This window comes from Gallinula chloropus (genome assembly GCF_964237585.1).
Source record: "Gallinula chloropus genome assembly, chromosome: 6".
NCBI lineage: Eukaryota > Metazoa > Chordata > Aves > Gruiformes > Rallidae > Gallinula > Gallinula chloropus.
The window spans coordinates 2,486,918-2,509,718 of record NC_140091.1 but is presented as its reverse complement, the minus strand read 5'-3'; the positions used below and the strand labels follow the sequence as shown (position 1 = coordinate 2,509,718).

At 37.6% G+C, this 22,801-nt stretch overlaps 1 protein-coding gene across 1 annotated transcript; it reads left to right on the top strand.

Annotated features, from left to right (window-relative positions):
* EFCAB7 (EF-hand calcium binding domain 7) lies at positions 1-22,801 on the top strand (the record flags this gene model as incomplete). The annotated part of the gene is made up of 13 exons (XM_084266506.1): positions 1-187; positions 4,114-4,325; positions 5,064-5,150; positions 5,493-5,688; positions 6,763-6,887; positions 11,745-11,886; positions 13,326-13,435; positions 14,404-14,561; positions 14,763-14,896; positions 16,977-17,125; positions 18,830-19,039; positions 21,332-21,439; positions 22,531-22,801. 13 exons carry the CDS (start codon positions 1-3, stop codon positions 22,603-22,605), a joined length of 1,893 nt encoding a protein of 630 aa, XP_084122632.1. The 3' UTR covers positions 22,606-22,801.

Sequence of the window (22,801 nt, the reverse complement as noted above, 5' to 3'; positions counted from 1 at the left end):
ATGACCAGCAGTCCTGAGAACAACGCCTCCCTCTCCGTTCAGAAAGCCGCCCGCTCAGAGAGCTCCCAAGCGAAGACGTCTCAGCATGCAGAAGATGCAGTCTTCTACATGAACTGCAGAGCAGCTTATCTGACTGTTTTAAAAAGCAGTTTAGAGAATATTAAATCAAAAGAACAACTCAGTTTAGGTAATGATTAGATACTTTCTTCCCCATAACTATCGTGTCTGATGATTACAGTGGGTAGTTTACAAACAGCAGTCAGCAATTCAGTAGTGAGAGTATCCCAATGCACAAACTCAGGAACTGTTTAAGCAATTTACAGTAGTTTTAGATAGAGTTCAGGTTTCAAGTGCTGATGACTGTATTTTTGAAGACATTTTCATCACTTACCTGTTATAAAATATGTAACATAGTGATATTACAAAGTTTCTAGAAACTACCATTCCTCAAAGTTTTACACTTTCTTCAAATATTTTATCTTTGTTGCTAGGTGTTGGATGACTTGTGGAAGGGGAATAGTATACAGATCCTTTTTGTCTGTAAATCACCACTATGAATGGGCAAAAGTCAATATTAGCTGACAGCTTACAGGGGACCTAAGTGGGTTGTTTAACACCACCAATTTGATGGTGGCAATGTTGCTTGCTCAAAGTGGGCCTAGGTACTGCTTTTTGGTTGTGACATTTCTGCAATAAACTTTTTCCTATCTCTGGGAAATGATTACGTTCAGTTTATAGTGGGCAACTGCCCTGGCACAGAAAATTACCCAAACTGGCTTTAACTGGCACGCAGGTTTGCAGATTTATAGGAGAGGTTATTTCTGATATAGTAATTTGCCCCTAAAGATAGTCTCACAGATCAGTTCTAAGCTGCTTTGTCTTATATCTGAAAAACCTGCCTTTTCTCTACCAGCTCTCTGTGATCAAATTTTTTTTGACTGTTTTGGACGCTGGTGTTTCATAGGAATTCTTATGACACCAAATAAAGGTGTCAGTAGGTAAGGAAAGCTGTGGAGCTTAGCAGTGTTTGTTTTGAAAAATGATGGGATTTCAAAGTCTCTTGCATGGAATTATTAGGAGAGTTAGCTGAAATATGGTAGTTAGGGCTGTGTATTGGAAGCTCATTTCTTCATAGTGTATCTTAGTGACTGAGACAAGGAAGGAGTAAGGTAAGATTGAGTAATAACCTGTTTGAGGTGTGAAATAGGTTTCGCTATCCCAGGTAATATTTGTGAAGCAAATATAATACCCATTTTGCCATCTCTTGGAGTTGTAGGATTGTTTACTGTATCTTACTGTGCTTCAGATCTCTTTCACAGGGCATTTGTGTCCTTTTATTAACAGCAAAGTTTATTTGTAGTTGTATGTAATGGCATGGGATTGTGTTAGGAAGCTCATGAAAGTGTCTTTTGGTCCTGTTTTCTACCTGGAGTTCCATGATCACTTTCTCTATCAGAACAAATGTTTCTAGCTCACGTGGTTGACAAAGAAAGCAGGAGAACATAACCCTTCAGTTAGATAAAGAGAACTGAAATGTATTGTTAAAAAATCATGACTTTTATTTTGTGGGTTTTGGGGTACAGCTCAGAATGCACTTGGGGTTGGTGGAGGTACAGGTTGCTTTCTCAAGTCCTGCTTGTAGATTATGATGCCAGTGAAAGGTGTGTATATTGTGGCATTGCACTTGTTGGTAATAAAAAACCCAAACAACAGCTAAAGGCAAAACCATGCTGTGTTAGCAAATAACTTAGTTACAATTCTAGTGACCTTGTTTTTTTCTGCATATGTGAGGAAATAAATAAGATCTCCACATGGAATCCACCACTATAAAATCTGACTGTACTTCCCTGTTGCACTGATGGCAGCTTCTTTCCCTATACCAACACATGAAATTCTACCCATCAGCAAGCATGTTCTTCTGGCATCTGACTTAGTGTTATCCAGGCTTTCTCAGTGGTCATAAAAGTGCCTTTGTAACATCCTGATGGTAGTTATACCAGGATAGCTACCTGGTCATTATGGGATAATCTGGATTTTAAGATAGGAGTGGTGTGAACAAATGTCATCTCTTTTATGTATGGTTTGGCTTTCATCTCTGTCCATATGCCACTTTGCTACATAGCAAGTGTTTGGGCCTTCTGGTTTCAAGGTCAACTGAGAAAGGGCAATCAGTGGCTCAGGCTCCCATTTTTTCAGAGAGATATATATTTATAAGAACTTATTTTAAAATTCAGAATTGTTACAGATGTGTATTGCATCTTAATTAAATTCTGGCATTAATCAAATGAGCGGTGCCAGGGTTTGAGCATCTTTTGCTACATGATGTTTGGCTAATATTCTAACCTGTGAAATACTCACTTGGAGATTGGCCCTGCACAATTTTAATTGTAGGAATTTTACTTATTCATGGACAGGAGCTTCACTTCCTGTGGTGTAATATAACTTAAGGCATTTAGCAGGATCTGTAAAGCAGTATAAATAAAAGGTGCAGTCTAACTGAACTTTCAAAAATACAAACTTGGGAGGCATATAGGGTATGGCAAGTGCTGATCTCCCAGGATCTATAAAAATACAGAATGGCTGTGTATTTCAAGGATACGTTGTTAAATGTATGTGAATACTGGGCTATATTGATATTCTAGGGTACACAGCTAGCCATGTAAGCAAACACACAGAGTAACTCCCCTTCCTTGGCTGACCTTGACAATGAAACCCTTAAACAATTGCTATGTGCTCAAGCGTTGCATGAAGATGTAAGCTTTGCAGTATTCTCCTGACTCTGCTTCCAGAGGTGACAGGGCAGAAATCTTTATTTAGTCCTTGGCATTCAGTCTGAGATTAGCAACAAAGGTGTCTGGGTTTGTTTGGTTTTATGGTGACACAGTTGCCTTCTGAGAATTGTAATGATGCCACCACCTCATTTCACAGATGCTTCTGAACTGCTCTCAGCTGGTGTAGACTTGATTATTGGTCAGCTGGCTAAAAATCAAACTGCCAGCCTAGGTAGAGATGAAGGATCTCCTGTGTTTCCATAAAAAAACATGGTTATATGGGAAGATATAAAAATATCCCTCCAGTTTCAGATAGCCTTTGCATCAGAATTTAATTTCAATTTAACATAATACCTTCTGAACACTGGAAAATGGTGAAAAGATTATTTCAGTAAGAACTTTGAAGATTACATCTAGATTCAGCAAATCTCTTCTGAAGAATGGCAGGTGCAGGAGCAGTGAGACTGGTTGTGTGTGTGTTATTGGCTGTTGGTCTTCACATTGTTTGTCTGGTGGTATAATTTTTCCTTTCTATTTGAATTTCATGTTGCATAATTAGATTGAAAGTTCAAATGTATAGATGAGATGTAAAATATTGTATAAATTCTACACTAGATTTCAGTGGAAAGATTTAATGTGGATCTCACTAGATACTAATAATGCTCAAACTTAAAAATAATAGGTTCTTGATATTAAAGAAGGGGATGTAGCCTCTGGGCTGAATTTTACACTTACCACTTGAGGAAAATGTCTATGAACTCAGGGGTATTTTGCTTAATTAATGGTTTGAACCCATTAACTGATTTAAGGAAGATATCCCATTGAGTTTAACAGAACACGGGTAAGTGGAAGCTGTAGATCAGAGCCTTTAAGCAAAGTAATTCCTGTGATATTGTTGTTTTAGAAAAAGTCACAGGCTGCTCTCCAGTTTCTTCCTTTTTCTGTAGAAAAAAGTAGGTGTGATTCTCACCAGTGTGGCATATGTCATCTCCCTGCTGAATCGTAGCTCAGGAGGGATGATCTAAGATGCCAGGCCCTGCCTGTCTGATGACTCCTTTCAAAACAGTATGTGTGAGCTCATCTTCTCCTCAGGCTGCTTGCACTCCTCTGGTACAACCCACAGAATTCAAGGCCAGGGAAGGCCACAGTCAGTCTGTATCAGCAGAGCACAGGATGGAGACTATAAGCAAAACTGTCCTTCAGACCCACTTTGCCTTAGGATTGATTTGGCTTTAAAAAAATATAATAATGTCTGAACATGGAAAGTGATTAAAGAATGTTTTGAGAAAACTGCTTTACTGACAGCTGGAATATATAGTTAATACTGTGTTTTATTGTTCAGTACTTCAACAGGCTGGAAGAAATCCATCTCAGAAGACAGTTAATAAATATTGGACTTCACAAACAACTACATTGAATTTTGATGATTTTTGTACTATTTTAAAAAAAGAAAAACCAGCTACAAAACCTGAGCTGCTCGAAGCATTTGGAAAAATAGTCACAGATAACACTGGATATATGTCACATGATGAACTCTATAAAATTCTTACAACAGTAAGTATCAGTAGAAAACTATCTGTCTTTAGCCATGAGTAGAGGTTTTGGAAATCAGATGGTAAAACTATTCTGAATGTGTAAACATGTCGTCCCGATCAAAAGAATCAGTAACTGGTTCATGGTGGGGACACTTCTTGTTTTGGGGTTTTTCCTTTCAATTTTGTCTCCTGTTCTGTGGTTATCTGATCTTCATTTTTTTCCCCTTGCAGTTCATAACCTGTTTGTTCTTTTCAGCAATTGTGCCTGGAAGGTGGAAGCTTCCACCTTCAAGTTCATATTCAAGAAAATACTTGATGCTTGCACAGAGTGCTTGGTTGAAACCCTATCTGTACTGAGTGGAGCAACAGAAAGGGAAGAGCAGGTCTCTCCCTTGGGTCAGTTACTGCAAATCCTTCTGTTCTCCACAGAATCCCCTCTACTGGGATTCCCCAGTTTATGGAAGATTTTCTGAAATGTATGTGTCTTTCACAGTAGGTTTCCAAGACACCACAGAATTGCATAAACTGATGCGTTTCATCTGTTCAGGACTTAGTAGCATTGTAGGGACATAATTTTTTACAATGTTGACCTCTGTTTTGGTGTTTCAAATCAAATCCATTTCAATGTGTTGCAAGATAAGATTCCCTGAAAGGATGACAGAAGACTCTTCTGTTGTGATTTTATTGAACATGCACTGAGGGTAAACAGCATTCTTGATCAGGAGCCCAATTGGAGCTGGTTTGTTTTTTGTTTCAGAGAGGTGAAAAAATGACTTGGGATGAAGTGAGTGCCATTACTAGACAAGCTGATTTTAACAGCAGTGGCAAACTTGACTACAACAAGGTATGGCAGAGTGGTGTTACTTATTCTTGTGTTACTGGCTTGATGTCATGGATGGTATTAATGTTACCAGATGCAGTACATAGCACCTGCATGTGTTGGACCGTTGGTGACCTTACCCCAGCCCTCCCTGACTGCCTGTGTACTGGAACGTGGGCTGGGATATGTTTGTGTCTCTCACTTTATCTGGCTGGTATCCTTGAGAAGGTCACTGGCTACAACTTAATGTTGTGCTCTAAGAGAAACATCTATTGACCTGCCCTTTCCTTACTCATGCTACATTTTAATCCTTAAAGCTATGAGTAAGAATGTTTCACTTAACATGTTGCTTTTCTTTCCCTAAAGTTTTGTGACTTCTACATAACAACCAGGGAGCAGTGCTGCAAGGCTGCACGAGACAAACTGGAGGTTGATAGTCGGTTGAGGCAACAGCAGTTTGGAAGTCAAGCTGAAACTTCCTCTGAAGGGATCACACTGCCAGTGTCAAAACCATCACCAAGAATCTCCAGGAAAACCGATCACAAACTAGCCCCAACAAAAGGTATTTGTATTTCATATTGGGACTTTTCATTCTGTTGGAGATTGTGCTCTGGGTCAATGAACAGTTGAGTATTTGTTTAATTTTGCTCAGATTAATGAGAGTGGTATTGACTGGTACTAAGTTCCACTGTGGTGATCACATGAATGCCTCAGTTGAATATCTGACCTCCATATTCAAATGGATTTTGGCAGCAGCTATGATCTGAAACTCAAATTCATAAGGATTAATTTCATTGACTCTTACATGACACAGCCCAAAGGGAAGAGAGAAAAATGAATGTTCAGATGTTGCAACAGAGGCAAATTATTTATTTCCAGAGATGAAACCTTAAGCATTTGTCAATAAGCAGTTTGTTTGTTTCAATTATTGAGATGACTTTTGAAGCACAATCAATATGAGTGTTTAATGTTCGTCCTGAAGTTAGAGATGCTTAGGACCCTTCCTGAACTGGACAGACCACAGGCTAACAGACTGCAGAGGCACCATGTATGAAATCCTTGCATGTAGTGTGCACTCTTCTCTTTAAGTTGTTTCACTTCTAGGCAATGCAGAAGAGGACCAGAAATGACAGAACAGGGATGAAGACAGCTTATGTAGCTAAGTCAACAGTTGTATCAGCAGTTGCCCCAATATAAGGAACTAGAAAGTAAAGGCTTAGGAGGAATTGCATTGGGCAGCTGTGCACAAGTGATGTGCTTTTGATAGGGAAACTATGTTGTCCTGGAAAGTAGTAAGCTGGTTAAACCTACCCACTTAGGACAGACTTACCCTGATTCCACGGTAAATGGAATCATGTAGTAACAATTTCTTGGTCTTTGGGCAGATTTTGGTTCCAAGGTTCTGCCACTTATGTGTCTGTTCATCTGGGATGTACAGTTAGGGAAGTAAAGATGATGAATTAATAATGAATTAATAAATTAATAAATGCTAATTATAAGGTAAGTAATCTTACTTGATTTGAAGTTCTTGTCATCCAGGTTTTTTCTGTCTGCCTGTAAATGTAAGGCTTCATGTTAAATAGCATTTAGAGTGGGTTGAAATACTGTGATTATAACTAAATATCTATGTTTACAGGTGATAGCAGAACTCCTTCACGACCCCCATCAGCTCAAAGCTGCAAAGCATCCCTTTCTACCACTATCAGCATGGGTGCCAGCAGTGACAGAACCACAAAGCTAATTGAGCCAGATTCAATGAAGGTACTGTAAGCTAGTCCTATTGAAAGGATGCTGTTTTCCTCTAGGCACATATGTTATCACATTTTAAATAAGAAACCATTATTTTTTTTAGCTTATGTTTTATTAATAGTTTGTCAAGGGTGGGTATAAACTACTGAGAGGTTTCTTCATATGTGTTACTATTAACGTTTTTATATACTGTTGGTTTTGTTGACATCAAGTTATTGAAAATAATTTTTCAGGTGTGAGGGTTTAATAGAACAAAGTGTTTTTTCATACATGAAACTGCTGTTGGATAAAATGGTTAATGACTTTTTGAGGAATTTAAAATTTAATAATTTATTAGGTTGGTAAGAACTTTAAATGCTTAAGTGGTCTGAAAGATTGTGTATCATAAACCTTTATATGAAAGGTAATTGGATATAAATAACAGAGCTGTAAGCAGATTCAGTTTGTTGGGCATTAATTTGTACATATATGCTATAACCTGAAAATACTGGTTTTGTTATCATTGTTAGATTAATACATTCTATCAGTATTTTCTTTTAAATAAATCACTTATTCAATATAAATTCCTGTGGGAGAAAGACAACAAAGTCACTTTGCTAAGTCAATATTTGTAGAGTGTTAATATTGATCTTTTTCCTTTGTTTTCCCTTTCTTGACTGAACCTTTACTAGTTTTCTTTCAACAGAAAATAATAGCTGTAGAAATATAAAACATTAACTGGAAACTGCTAGGTTACATTAAAAATGTGCACCTTGAGACTCCTGTATAAAAGGGAAAAAATGGTTATGACCACATAGTGTAACTGCTGCTAGAAAACTGAACTGATTGTTCTCATGAGTTACATTTTTGTTTCAAATAACAACTCTGTATTTGTTATTGAACTCTGAAGTCCTGTATATCTTCGACATTGCTATACAGTGACATTTGTTCTATATTAAAATTTAAAAACAGAATCTCAAAGGAATTTTTTGCAGTCTGTTTAGGTATCTGGACCTCCATGCAATTTAACCTGCAATTTCACCTTGTTCAAACATGATATGTAGTATATAAAACCATTGCACAGTTTCCCAATATTGGATTCTTCTTTCTTTGTACAAAGCCAGTAAGAACTGACTGAAAAAAAGCAGCTGCAGATATTGATTACTACTGGTTAGCAAAAACTGAAACCCATCAATAAACATGAGAAGACATAAGTAGAACTACTGATTCCTTTTTAAACCCTAATTATTAAGGGCACAATGCAAACTCTTAACAAAATTAATGAATAAATAGAGAGGGATTCATTTGGGCTGTGGATCAGAATCTAGCACACCACAACTTTTCTTGTTTATCTTCTATTTGGTATTTTAACTGCTGTTCACCTGCCTTTTTGGGACAGTAAAAACACATTGACATCATGAGGTTGGACCAATGGCAACTTAAATTTCTGATGAGAAAACTGTGGAAGTCAAAACATGGTGAACAAATGAATTAAAACACCCAAATAAAACATGGACATGTCATAGGATATTCTTCCATGTGTTTTATTTTTGCCTGTGGGGTTTTGTGACATGTTCCAAGCCATGTAAATACCTTTAGGGAGATAAAATTAGACTGTTACAGATGTGCATAAGCATGCTGACCTGTTTAGCTTCAACTGTAGCTGAATCACAATTAAAGCATGACTAACAGAGGTCTTAAATTTCTGCAAAATACTCTTCTTGTTGGTTTTAGTCAAGATTGAAGAACATTAACAAAAAAATGGAGGCAGCGTATCATGTTCTCAAATCTCTCTGCCTCGGATAGTTAAATTATCCCTAAGGATGATGCTGCAGATTCTCTCCTTTGCATTCTGCTCTACTGAAGTCAGTGGGAGACCTGCTCACACAGCAGGTAGGAAAAGAAATACTTGAGAGAAGTCTTTTTTCCTGAAGAAAAAACCCAGTTGCATGGTCCCACTTGTGTCCACTAAGTAGCCTCGTGCAGTTGAACTAGTGAGCCTTTTTCTATGCATATGGGACAGGTTTGTACAAGACACAGCCTTGAACTGAATCACTTTGATTTCATCATAAGAACAATTTCTCTCAGATATTGCTTTTTATTTGGAATTATGCCTGAGCACGTGGAAAATATCAATAGTAAACTGTAATAGTGGAATGTATTATTTGGGCAGTGACCATCACTGGCAGCAGCAGGTAGTTACTAACGTTTCTTCATGATGAACATCTCTAATACAAACATTTCTGACTATATTAGCTATTATTTGACAACTTTGCCTTGAAGTGACATCCTAAAATGAAACCAGAAAATCATCTTTTAGCTTCCCTAATTTACCTACCTGCCTGTAATTTGACATGGATAATTTAGAGAATATAGCACCACCTTATGCTCTCTGCAAGAATAACAGTTTAGTATTGGGTTCCTAAGGCATGATCGAACCTTTGCTTAGAGTTGCTCGCATCTTAACCTGCATGGTGTTTCTTGAGAGATTTTCCCTGCTTTCATGGATTGCTTGCTGTCCCTGTTGTAACAATGTCTCTCTGAATACAAAACTGAAAAAAAAAAGGTAGTCTTTTATGTGAAATAACAGCCAGAAAAATGGAAGGTAAACAACCAGGACAAAACTACTTGCTATCTATGAGATGATGGTTTGAACACTGCTGCCATAGTGAGAAAGAAGGAATAGGATGTAGTTGTTACAGTAAGTTTTGGACATTGAAGTTATTGCAGGATCTTTTTGAATAGTTACAGCACAGTTGGACTGCACCTTTATGCCTCATGGAACAGCTATGTTACTTTCCTAGCAGACCTTTTGACTTTGAGCTCTCTGAAATATCATTAGTTTTTCAAACAGTTTTGTAAGCTGTTAAACTTAGACACTAAGCAAGCTACAGCCAGTTACCCCAGCTCAGTCTCAACTTACTACATGTGGTCTTTACATGAAGTTGGGACCCATGCAAGTGTTGGAATTCTCAGTAAACTATATATGGAATCAGAATGATTTAACAGCTTAAACTACATACTTGAGTCCTAGCACTGATTTCTTTTGACTCTAATGTTAGTATCAACTCCTGGTACCCATTTGTTTGAGCAAGAGAGCCCTATCTGCTGCTGAGCATTTAATTCTCACTGTTAAGCCCCAGTAACTTTTTTCTCTGACTTCTTTGCTGATATTCTTTGTGATTGGAGCCTTTTTTGCTTATCCTGTCATTAGAGATCTAGTCTCCTGGGTATCAGTGTACATTTTTTAGGTGGCCTTTCTATACCATTACAAAAAAGCTAGCCAGGGATTGATCTCTGTTTCTGGGGACCAAGTATCGTAAGCAGCTTCACACTCCCATGGCATAAGCCCAGCACCTTCTCAGGCAGATTGTGTCCTCTTTTAATGGCACTTGGCTTGGTTTTTTTTCTAGAACCTACTTGGTAACGTAGGTTGGCTGTTCATAGTCTTATGTCTCTTCTCCACAACTAAGAATACATGTTACAAGTTGTGGGACAGGTCATGGCATGGGGTGTGTAAGGCTGTAAAAACTAATGGGATGATGTCAACTGTTCAGGTCACAGTAAGCCAAATTCAGTGTAGTTATATTGATGTTCCTTTTTGAAAGTGGTGGCTGAAGTGAAAAATCCTTTGAACTGTGTGTGTATTTTCTTGAAGATCACAAGTTGTAGTCCCCTGAAATGAGCTAATGGCTAAATGGGATGGATGATGGGATGTTGAATGCTTCACCTTGCTCCTTGCTGTCCCTTATTTCATAGTGTGGATGTACTGGGTGAGATGAGATTGCTGTTCCTCTAACAGCCTGCTGATTTCTCTGTATTTCTGATGCCAGAGAAGATAGGCTGCAAAGTTTGGAATTCTCAGTATTTATCCACATTAGTGTTTTGATGATGATATTTATTTTTATTTCATTAGCATGAAGATTCTTTTTATAGCTGACTTTGTGCTATCCAGGTGAGACAGATAAAATGAGAGTGATTCAGAGGCAGAGGGACAGTATTCTCAGGTTCAGAGCTGTGTGAAATACCAAGTGTGTTACTTGGCATCCAGGATGTATGTACACTAGCAAAGTCCAGTTCTTGCCTGACACCTTTAGGTCATTGACTGTAAAGTACCATCAGCTGAGCATGAAGGTGTTGTAATGAGAGCTTGTTCTTTAAGAGGTGAAATGAACTGTAGCACTCAAGTCAAGGAATGTCTTCCCTTCCTGAAGTCATACAATATTTCTAGAAGGACTTTATTTTTCTTTTGCTAAAGAAGTATCTTTCAAATGAGACTTGAAATTGAAAATTGGGACCTGCTGGCTAAAAAAAATAATTAAGCATGTAGCAGTTTAGTATCTCAGCAAAATCATGGCTTCTCTAGAAACCATCTTAATTACAAACACAACAGTTTTCAGTTTATGACTTTCCAATAGCTTTGACAGAAGTAAAGAAGGATCGCTTAATTTGATCAGTACTTGTGTTTGTGATTTGTCCCAGTGAATAACTGCTCGTTGTTCAGCTAATTGATTAGGTTATTTGCTTGATTGGCCTGATGGAATTCTCCTACATTAGTTCTAATGTTTCAGTGAAATTCACACAGTTCAGAGAATTTAATGAATTCAGTTTGATTCTTCATAGTAATTCAAATTTCATTTCAGTCATTTGAGCACTGGGATAATCTGTATGTTTTTCAGGGATGTTGACTAGTGAAGCAATGTTACCAACTGCTCTGCAAAAAAGACTATCTGAGAAAATGAATTTTAAAAAAGAGTAGAAAATCAGTGCTGTATCTTCTGGTGTATTTTATGCAGGATTTATTAAATCATCAAATTAATAGATTTCAGAGAAGGTGCTTTTATCTTAATCAAAAATCAAGGCAACTTCCAATATTTGCTTGATTTCCAGGAATGGCAATGTGCACAATCCAAAGGATGCTTCTACTTAGAAGAAGATGGTGAGATCATTAGTCACAAGTACAGGTTGCACTTACCTCAGAGGTCTTCAGTGTGTGTTACCATCAAGCCTTTAAACGTTCGTCAGGTAGAAGGTGAGTGTATTTGTATTTCTTTGGAGAATTTTCCTCTATTGAAAATATTTCCCTTTCTGCTGCTGATACACCTCTCCCTTTCTCACTTGCAATGCTCTGCAATTCTTCTTTCTTGTCAGAATCCTGCTAAAGCCACAACTTAATTTGTCACACCATATTTTCTGCTTAGCCATTTTGTGCTCACTGCATGGGCTAAATTCATTATTTTTCTTTAGTCAGCCAATCTCTTAGATTATTTTTGGCTGTAGATTTGTGATGTTTCTTACTTGAAAATTCAAATGTTAACACTGTTTGCAGAACTTCTCTTTAAAATGTTGATGAACTTTGTGGGAAAAGAGAATAGAAAACTTAGTGAACATTGTAGTCTCCACCTAAAATACTTCTATAAATACTTAAAATAGGATGTGGCTTTTTATGGCAGTATGGTATCCTGATGTTTTGGTTAAGAATTTTGTCTGAGGGATTTATAGTTTAGTTTGCCTATTGCAATCTTCATCTCAAAAGCGTAAATCCCAGCATTAGAGCCACCTGAGATTAATCCCTCCTTTGTGCCCCTTTTTGTCAAATGCTATTGGCTTTGTTCTCCCCAAGGAGCTTTATTTAATTACCTTTCTATGAGAAATCCAAAGTATTATCAAACTTTTGACAAAGATGTGTGGTGTGTAGCCACTCCTTAGTATTTTGATTCCTAAGTGTAGAAAAACGAAGCCTCTGTATTAATTGTTTGACTGTGGCTTGATGAACTCAAAGACCATTTAATAGCTCTTTGATTGATTGATTGCCCTCAAGAACTGAGCAGCTACAAGAAATCAAAGAGATTGAAGTGGCATCCAGTCACAATGTGTAAGACCAGGCCTCCATTCTGGTCCTACCCAAGATAAATCACTTGTGATCAGAGAAACATATTGTACTTGACAGCACGTAGGAGGATCTTGCTATTTGAATCATAGAAATGATTGAAACTTACACTTCTGAGATTTATATCCTCTGGTATTCCTAGATTTTGCCCATCATTGGGGTTTCCAGTCAAGATGAGCTTAACAATATTTTACAGAACATCAGATGAGAGTATGATATAATTTTGCAATTAAGGGTGTTGGCAAACATCTGGGAGTCTTAGTGTAAAAAAAAGTAATAAATACTCATGTTATTCTAATGGTAGAAAACAATGGAAATAGCATCCTTAATAACCAAAGATTTTAATATTAGAACTATTAATAGTAATCATTATTGGTAAGATAATCATAAGACTTGAAACAATTTACTGACCTAGGTGGGATATCGACCTAAATCCTGATTACATATCACAGAATCTTCTTTTCCATCTTACATTAATGGGGAACAATATGAAAAGTACCATGGAAATATCTACTTTGGGGTTCAAAGAAAAAAAAAGTGCCATTATTAAGTATTTGTGTTGGGCATGTTTTTCTCTTTAGGAAAATCTTGTAATTGGTTGTCAGTGGATACAGCTTTGTATATCCTGAAGGAAAATGAAACCCAAGATAATCTACAGCTTGTGAGCTTTACTGAACACCAAAACAAAGAGGTTTGATATTTCTGTTGCATTCTTATTTTAATTGTGAAATCTTTAGAGTATGTGTTAATGCCACATGAGTGAGTTCCCATGGGTTTGGAAGGAATTTAAGCTGTACCTGATCTGATTAAAGGAGAGAAGCAACACTTGTTCTGTGCATGTTCTCTTTCAAAATCAACAGAACATGTGCAAGGTAAGGTGTCATACAGTATTAGCTATGCCCTTTGGGTGGGCTGATTTGCAATCCACCTGTATGGAAGTTTAATTCAATTCCTGTGAGGACCATATTGCCAGGTGGTGTGTTGGCAAATACTGCTCAATTGCTGGTGGAAAGTCACTTGTACTCCTGCACTTTCAAAACCAAAAGTCCAAAGTTAATATTTGTTAAAATGCCCTTTAATTTTCTTTCTCCTTGCTATATATAGGATTTTGAACTTCATAGTGCACAGAATAGTCTTATCCTATTGCAGAATTAAGGGAGGAGACGTGGCAGCATCAAGTTACTTTCCCTTCCAAGCCACAGGGAACTTGGCTTGCTTCTTAAACCCTAATTCACTTGTGACTTTCTACTTAGGAAGCTTTTGTTGCTAGTTTGAACAAAATTGATAAATTGGGGAGGAAATAAAAAAAACCTCTGGGTTTTGTCAGCCTGCTTTTATTTTAACATTTAACAGTTAGTGTGTTAGAAATCTGAAAAATTATAGGACAGTTATGCATTTCCAGTAATGACTATTCTCCCCACATCTCTGGTCCTCTATGTTTTCCTAACTTTTATTATAACAAAGAGATTCACTAGTTTTTGTGTCCTTAAAATGGCATCACACAGCATGTTGCTGTAGACATGTTTTCTTTAAGGGAAGAACCCAGCATTGCCAGTGTTTTCAAGTAATTCATCACTTCTGTAGGAATATTACTTGTAATAAAGAAAGATGTCATTTGAGAAGTAACTTACAGGTCTGTCTGTCTTCCTTTAAGAGTAGATGTTTGGATGGAAAGGGGAGCTTGGATCAGGAGTTTACTGGCTACTCCCATTCACAACAGGCTGTCGGTTGAAGAAAGTAAAACCACAAATTACTGGAGAAGCAAAACTGGTGTATAGAGATGAAGATGGAGAACTGGCTCTGACCAAGGAGTTCCAGTGAGTCATATTCCCAAATGCACATGGTAACTGTTGCAAAAGTATGTGCTCCAAATAACTTCCAGTTTCTTAAAAGCTGTATGTTACTAAATGACTTTGCATGGAACAGTCTCAAACAGACTGAATAATTATTGACAATATCACAAGACAGTAAAGGAATGAGAAGTATCAGGAAACAGTTCTGCCTTTTTCCTCTTTTAGAGCTGCATTGTTGGATATATTTGAAATGATTGATTTGGATGGAAATGGCCTTTTGAGTTTGGAAGAATACAATTTCTTTGAACTGAGAACTAGTGGTGAGAAATGTGATGAGGAAGCCTGGACTGTATGTAAGGGTGAGTTTACTGCTGTGCTTGATAGAACTAATTAGGGCTATCAGTCTACTTGCAAACTGCTGTCTGCAGCATCCTACTATCTATATGGTATAGAAGACCAGAGTATTTTGTAGCTTGCACCAAGAACACATGTAGTTACTGTTCCCTTCTCCCTTTGTTCTTCTTTTATTTTCCTTTTCTAGTCTCCTGTCCTTTATTTTGCTCCATTCTGGTTTGAGTGCCACTGACCTTCAGCTGAGAAAGTTCTTCACATTGCTAATTGCAGTGTTTTGTAGGTGAAAGATTTTGTAGCTGCCAAAACCTACACATTTTCTAATCATGGATCATATGGTGAATTAAGCTGTAACAGGTATTTGTTTAATCATTCTCCTTTCTACAGGTTAAGCCAATAATGCTTTCAGATCTCACAAATTGTTGAGAAGGGCATTTAATTAGCATGTATGTGATGCTTTAAAAATGGCATTTAGAGCTTACTGTGATTGTTTAGAGAACACCTACTGTACCTATATATTTTCTTCAGATATAATCATGTTTTCATTACACCTTGTCTTTGGAAGGTTCATGTATGGTGTGTCAGTTTGTCCATACTCTGCTATATGACAGTTGTGAGGTTCTGAGACTTCCCTGAGACAAGGAAGCTGACAGAAAGCACTGCTGAAAGTCTTACCTCTGGTTTCTGTCTGCTGATGCATCTCACAACATTATGGGACATCTTGCCAGCTTGCAGGAGCAGTGTTGGGCCACAAATGTCAATTCTGAAGAAGAAAAGGATTCTGTGGCACAGCTTTAAGCTTGCAAAGGCCCTGAGAATGCACATACTGACCTGATTACAGGGCTAGAAGAACACAAGTGACTGCAGGCTGCTCTGATAATACAGTGCATGAACACAGTAGTTTCAGAGCATTGGCAGTTTAGCTGCAGTGAGTGAAGAAACTGGAAATCTAGAAGTCATTGTATGAAAATTAGGAGTTTATAGAAGAAATAGTTTTCCAGCAACTCATGCCAGCATGGCATATCATTCTATACTGGCCCATGTCATGTTTGATGTAATTCCTGTGTAGCCTATGACATGCTGCTTAATTTGGGTCAAAATGCTTTAGATCTGGCAAGTCCTGCTAATTATTTCTCCCCATAACAGTCTAAGATACTGGACTTTTTCCTAAATGATGGAAAGCTCATAGAAAAATACTCTTCTATTTATGAGTTTCTTGTCCTTTTCTTGCCTGTACATGCTATTCCACACTTGATGACTCTGACAGTGTTATGCTTCTGTGCAATAGTGTCAGCATGAGTAGGAGAGGGGGTTGTGTGTGTGTGTGTGAAGTGGGTAAGAGGAAAGAAGAGAATGTGGTGAATGTTTTACCAGGTCATTAATCAGTTGAAGGGTCCAGACGAATACCATAAATCTTGACACCAAAGTTCAAGCCATTTGTTACAGCATCTGTACCCTTGGATAGATTTATTAAATTGGTAATCCCTTTTTAATAATATATAGTAAAGATTTAGCATTGTTATGAAGATGAGAAAACCATTTTTAAAAATCTCTGACACAAGGACATTTCAATTATGTGTTTGCTGACATTAAAATGGTCAATCTGTGGTATTCTATCAAGAGAAGGGGGTTAGGATTAGTGGCATTTTATTGCTTTTTTGGAACTAAGTAAATCACTTCTCTATCAAGGACTTCAAGCACTGAGGGTGCTGGCCCCAGCAGACTTTCATTTCCCATTCTTAATATACCCCACAGTGCAAATCTCAACTGCAACAAATGCTGCTAGGAAAAAGAAGAAAACTGGATCAATATGAGCTCTCTTTGTTTTGAAATCTCACCCTCTCTTGGGTTATACAAGGGGCCAGCTGTTTCCAGTCACTATCTCAAATCCACAGGGAAGCTCCCCAAAGAGCTCATACCTGGTCAAGGTCGTTCTTTTCCAAATAATATTTAGAGAGCCAGAGGCTGCAAGATGACTCCATCTCTTAAACCTTGTTAACATAAATGGGAGTTGGGCTTTGGAAGGATAAAGGCTGTTTTAGAGAGAACAGATACTGAAGTGTTACCTTTATATTTCTTTTTAAATAGAGAATTTTGATATGAAGAAGAACGAACTCACAAGACAAGGCTTTATGGATTTGAATCTCATGGAAGCCAATGACCGTGAAGGGGATCCTCGTGACCTTTGGGTCACTTTACTGTCTCTGGGCTACAATAAAGCATTAGAAATGACAGAGGTAGGATAGCTGCATAGCAAAAATAACTGCTTCCCATACAACTTGCTGCATGTGTTTAATTGCAGTACTGTTTCTGTCTGTCATAAATTCATTTCAGTAGGTCAGTGATCCAGTCCAGACACACTTAATACAGGGTTTACACTACGACTTTCAGGCGTTGTGGTATCCTGTTTCTTAGGACAGCACTGACTTTGCTAAAGGAGGGAATCTGTCTTCTGCTTTGAGAACACCAGTATTTTGGGGGGGTGTAGAGGAAGGAATCTTGCATTATACCCATTGAAGGAATTTGTGTTGGAAATAATGACAGTGATGGTAAACTGTGACCTCTCAGCAAACCTACAAAATGCAAGACTTGCTCTGCTTAACAAAGTCGCTTTCCTGGTGCAACAGAAAGTGGATAAGAAGAAGATAACTTTTTTCTACATAATTCAGAATTAATAACTTCAAGATTTAATTTATTCTTTTTTAGAAGCAGTATTGGTCTTGGTAATAACAGTTCTCAGTAAAGAAAGATAATAGATTTAATAAATAGAAAAGAAATTATGAAAAAATAAAGAAAACATTGAATATATTAAATATGTGGATAATTTCTTAATTTAACTTTCATTCCCCAAAACAGCTGGTTTAAAAAGAAATTTTTGGTTATAATCTGGTAACATTATTTCTTTAACTTTTATTAAATTAAATTGAGTCAGTGTCGTCATCATATAAAAATATACGTGTGTGAAAGAAATGTAAACAGAACCAAAATACTCATTAGGGTAGAGAGAATTTCAATTTCAGTTATGGTGAATGACTTCTTTGAGCAGCACTTTCTCCTTTTCCTGGCAAACTACAAAACTGTCTTTCTGCGTTTCAGCCGTAGGAGGGAGCCATTCTCTAAGAAAGAAGATTTTGGGGAAATTTTTGTCAAGACAATGTTTTTTTTTAGAGGTGTTTTGTGCCTTATACCAGCTGTGGTTTATGGCTACAGCCTTCCTTTCCAAAGGACAACACAGCTCTCCAAATGCTTTAGTTGTTCATCTAAAACCAAAACCTTGCCACACAAACCCAAATGTATAGCTGCTTAACTTGTAACTTAGCTCTTTAATTCCCCAATTTCAGGAGATTTATAAGAGATTGATATTTCAGAAGCATTGAGCCTCTAACAAATTAAAGACAGAACTGAGAAATCCCAGTGGATTCCCATAGCCGTTTGAAAGAAACCGAGGTGCTGTTACTGAGTTTAAGAAAATACAAACTCCTGATTGTTACATGTACTAAGCCAAGATATTGTCAGAGCAGAGTGCTGAATGCAACACTGCAGATACTTTGAATCTGTGTGAAGTGGTACAAATAGCAAGAGTGTGGCAGGTAAAGGAGAGAGGTTCATTTCAGGCACTGAAATAAATTCATACTGCCCCTTAATTCCTGTACATTTTGCTATCCAATGAAGGGTTTGCTGTGCTGGAGCCAAACACACCAAACTGCAAATCTGAGTGTACTGTGACTGGCATGAAAAAACTGTTCATTTATCCTGAGCTTTCATTTGGTTTAAAAGATTGTCAGAGCTCTCAGGTTTTGTGTACTTAATATTCAGTGGCATACTTGTGTGTGGATAATTCTACTTCAGAGCAGATGTGAAAATACTTAGAGCTGTAGATGAAAATCTGAGGGGAAAAGCTAGAGATAAAGTGATTGTAAAAGTCCTTTGCTCCATTGCAGGCATGTCCCTTTGTCATTGACATCTACGCAGAAAAGTGCAAACCCAGAATTAAAGCTGTGTATCTAGAGGCAGGCAGCTGGCAACTCAACAGGGCTATTTGCAAGTCTGTGGTTAATAAAGGAGAGGCCAGAGCAATGGATGGCTGTGAAAACATCATAATTTATACCTACAAAGCAGGCAGGAGAATCACTTCTGTGATTGAAAATAAGGTATGACATGAGACTTCTGTGAGGTACTCTGTTTTAATGTCTATTATTATTGTTCCTTTATTTCCTCCTTGTGTTATTTTTGAAAAATACATGTTTGATGTTTCTGATATAAAATTTCTGTATCTAGTTTGTTTAAAATAATTTTTTAAAAGTGCCTGATGCAAGTCTCATTTTGACATGACTCAGACTTCAGAGGAGCCTGGCTCAGAGTTCTTGGAAGGGACAGCTTGTTATAACAAGGGCAGCAGTTTTTAATATCACATAGAATCCAAGTATTTGTGTTCACATTCCATTTTTTCTATCTTTTTATTATTATTGGAGACATAATATGCTTGTAATACCAACAAATACTAAGAACAGGAAATAAAATTACAGAAAGAGCAAAGACTGCAGCATTTGCACTATTCAATATTTCCAGTGAGCATAGGAAAGTGAGAGAATGATTTGCATTGATTGTTTTTAGAAGTTCATTTTGGATGAATTATTAACTGCTTAGCCTTACAGGTTGGCTTGATTACTAATTTAAGCTAAGAATTGTAAATCCAAGCAAAATGTGATTGGTGAGGTGCAGGGATTTTAAACCTTTTATGCATAGATCTTAATGAATGTGCTCTCCATTCCCTTCATTCTCCTTTAATTTATATCAGGAATGGGAGTAAATAAATACACTGCAGTAAGATGCTGAATTTAAGATGCTTTAAAACTTTAAAGACCACAGCAAGAAGTTTATTTTTAAATGGATAAACATGCAAAAGGGGGTGGGTTGCTGGACTAATATTAGGACTGAATGCTGAGGCTCCTTGGAACTACAGGTTTAGATCTGCACTTCGCCCTTTAGGGTAGATATACTGGAGTTATTTATATGTATGGGGATATGTCAGAGAGGAAGATGAGGTCTCTACTGAGGCAACTGGATGCTGTCTGATCACAATCACTGACCACTGCCACTTACCATTTGGGTTCCATAAATACCTCTGTTCTGCCTTGAAGCAAATAATTGCAATTCCCTGAAAATCTCATTAGAATGTGTAGACTGGAGGCTTTTTGGTATTGGGAATGTCTGGAAAGAAATAATAAAAAAGTAGTTTTATTCATGTGTGGTGTTCTAAGCTTCCCACAGTGCAAGCAGTCTGATTATATCTTCTGTCATTGTGCTGGTGGTTTCAATGGAAATAATTGTTTCTTTGTTATTTCAGTAATTAAATTAAAGAAATATGTTAGTTCCTGAGGGATTCCATTTTAATCTGGCATCTGTATTTAATCAGTGGGTAGAGAAAGGTGTCAGTCTAACCCTCCCTAGGCAGGGTGTGAGCTGGGGAGATGAAAAGGCCTTGCATATACAGACTCTCAAATTTCCCTAAGTACTAAGACTATTGTCTGCCAAAAAAAATAGTTAATGAGGCATTTCCTGTCATCCAAAGCACACACTTACTATAATGCACCCTCTGTGCTAGGTGAATTGGCTGTGACCTTGTTCCTGTTGCCATAAGTATCTTCCTGCACAGATAATTCTTTTGTTTGCCTGTATCTCACTGCCCTGTGGAAGTGAGGATTCACCAAAGTGGTGCCAGAGTAGTTAGATCAAAGTCATAAGCACCTTAATAATAGATTGTGTTTACATTTCTGCAAGATACCCTATGTCAAGGGTTACCATCTTTACACCCTGCTGTCCACAAACCCTTTTTTTAAAGGGTCTTCTTTTAAAAATATTTCTAATTATTTTTTTTATTTAGGAGTTTTGCCTAAAAACCAAGAAGGTGTCCACGTCTTGGGTGCAGGAGAAGGAACACAACCCATCAACTGCCTCTTTTGGGTCTTTGATTTCCTCTCTCTCCCCCTGGGGGTAATAACTTTTATACCCCACCCTTAGCCATTCCCTTCCAGGGGTGACAGCTAATATGATTTGGGTGGAGAGTTGGGAGCTAATGTCATATATATTTAGCATGTATTGCTTTTAGCTCATTAGCATATTTAGCAGTAACAAGTTTAATATTCATTTAACGTATAATGAAGCAAAATGTCTCACTCTGGGCAGTGTGGCCTTCAAGATTCTGTGTAGAAATTGTGTATCTGTTTATTCTGCTTTCTCAAGACAAAACAGGGCTGTCCTTTGGCTGCTTCTTGGGACCCCCTCCTGCTGCTGCTTCTCATCCATCCACAACCTCCACATAAGAGATAAGCAAACACTGGTGGTTTTAACCTCTTATGTGCAACTGCCAGAGAACTTCACCACTTGCAGCCACTTAACCATGAAAACTAATTGGTCCCTTCATGTTTTTTTTTTCCTTGCAGTCTGAAAGCAAAGTGATTATTCATGTGAACAATGAGCATAGTAAGAACTGCCTAAGTAATAGGGGACTTAATGTTTTTGCTGTGGAAGTGGCACCAAAATCCATGATGGTAAGATTGTTATTGTTTAGCCACTTTAAAAACTAAGCAAGAAGAAAAAAACCCCGAACATGTGCAGTCTTTACAGTTTCCCTTTGCAGGTCTTTTATCACGATAATGGGTGTGTGGATAGTAGTATCTTCATCACCAGTGCAGATCAGATACAGTTTTTGGTGTCTGATGTCAGATTTACTCTTGATAGTAGTTGATGTATCCACGTTTCCCTGTGCAGATTGCTGTAAAAGTCCCTAACTGATCAGCTTTTCACCTGTATGCCTGTTTGCTGTCCATCTAATACACATTTACTCAGGTTTTTAATATTCTTTTCTAAGGCTGTAGGGGTTTTGTTTTGGTTTGGTTTTTATTTAGCAAGTTTTAAGCAGATACACCGATGTCTGTGTGAAACAGACCAAGCATGTGCTAGTTAGAAACAAAACTCTATGTCTTGCACTCTTTATGGACAGTGTGATTTGCAGTTGGCTGGTTTCTGTGAAACTTGGCTTATGGATCATGTGTAGCCATAAAGCAATTTCATCAGGTGATCCCTATTCCTGATTCCCTATTCCTGGGCAGGTTTTTGTGAAAACTGAGGGCTCTAAGGGACAGAATGAGGCTGAAAAGACATTACAAATGCACATGATATTTGTCTTCATCCATCTAGGAAGAAAATCCAGTTTTTATTGCTCTGAAAGTGTGGTTTCTTTCTTTAAAAGAAGCATCTGAACTATTTTATACCCTGCAGCTTTCCAGCGCGGATGCGTTCAAACCCATTGTAAGCAGATACAGTCCCGTGACCCAGGCAGGGTTGGGGCCTATTCTAATATTGCTGCTGACACTTTAACTACCTATAGCTCAACCACATAAGGTGTTAATTAATTTTCATTTCAGCCTTATTCAGTAAAAACTGTAGGCTCAGTGCCCCTTATGGCTATTTGACTGTATTTAATAGTAAGTTTTGAATGCTGGCTGTTGTCATAGACACTGAATGTTTGTCATTCGATGTTAGTGAAACAATTCATCTTGCTTATGCAGCACTTTAGGCAACATACACACAGTTCTCCAATAAACAACTATTTTACCTCTCTTTTCTCTCTTGTGCACAGGTTTCTCAGCATGTGATGCCTCTGAACGAGCAGGAAGAATGGCTGTATAATTGTGTGCATTCCCTCCTACGATAAATACTGGAGCTAGAGAGTTGTTTTGTGGTACCATTCAGACTAAACCAGGAACTTTTTTTGGCAGCTTGCAGACAATTTATTTATAGTTTTGCTCTTCTCATAAAGCTGGCAGGCATTTGTACTTTCACAGAGTTTGATTTGTTAAAGCCAGTGAATCACCTGAGTACGTACCACTGCTTCTGCTAATGGCTTTTAA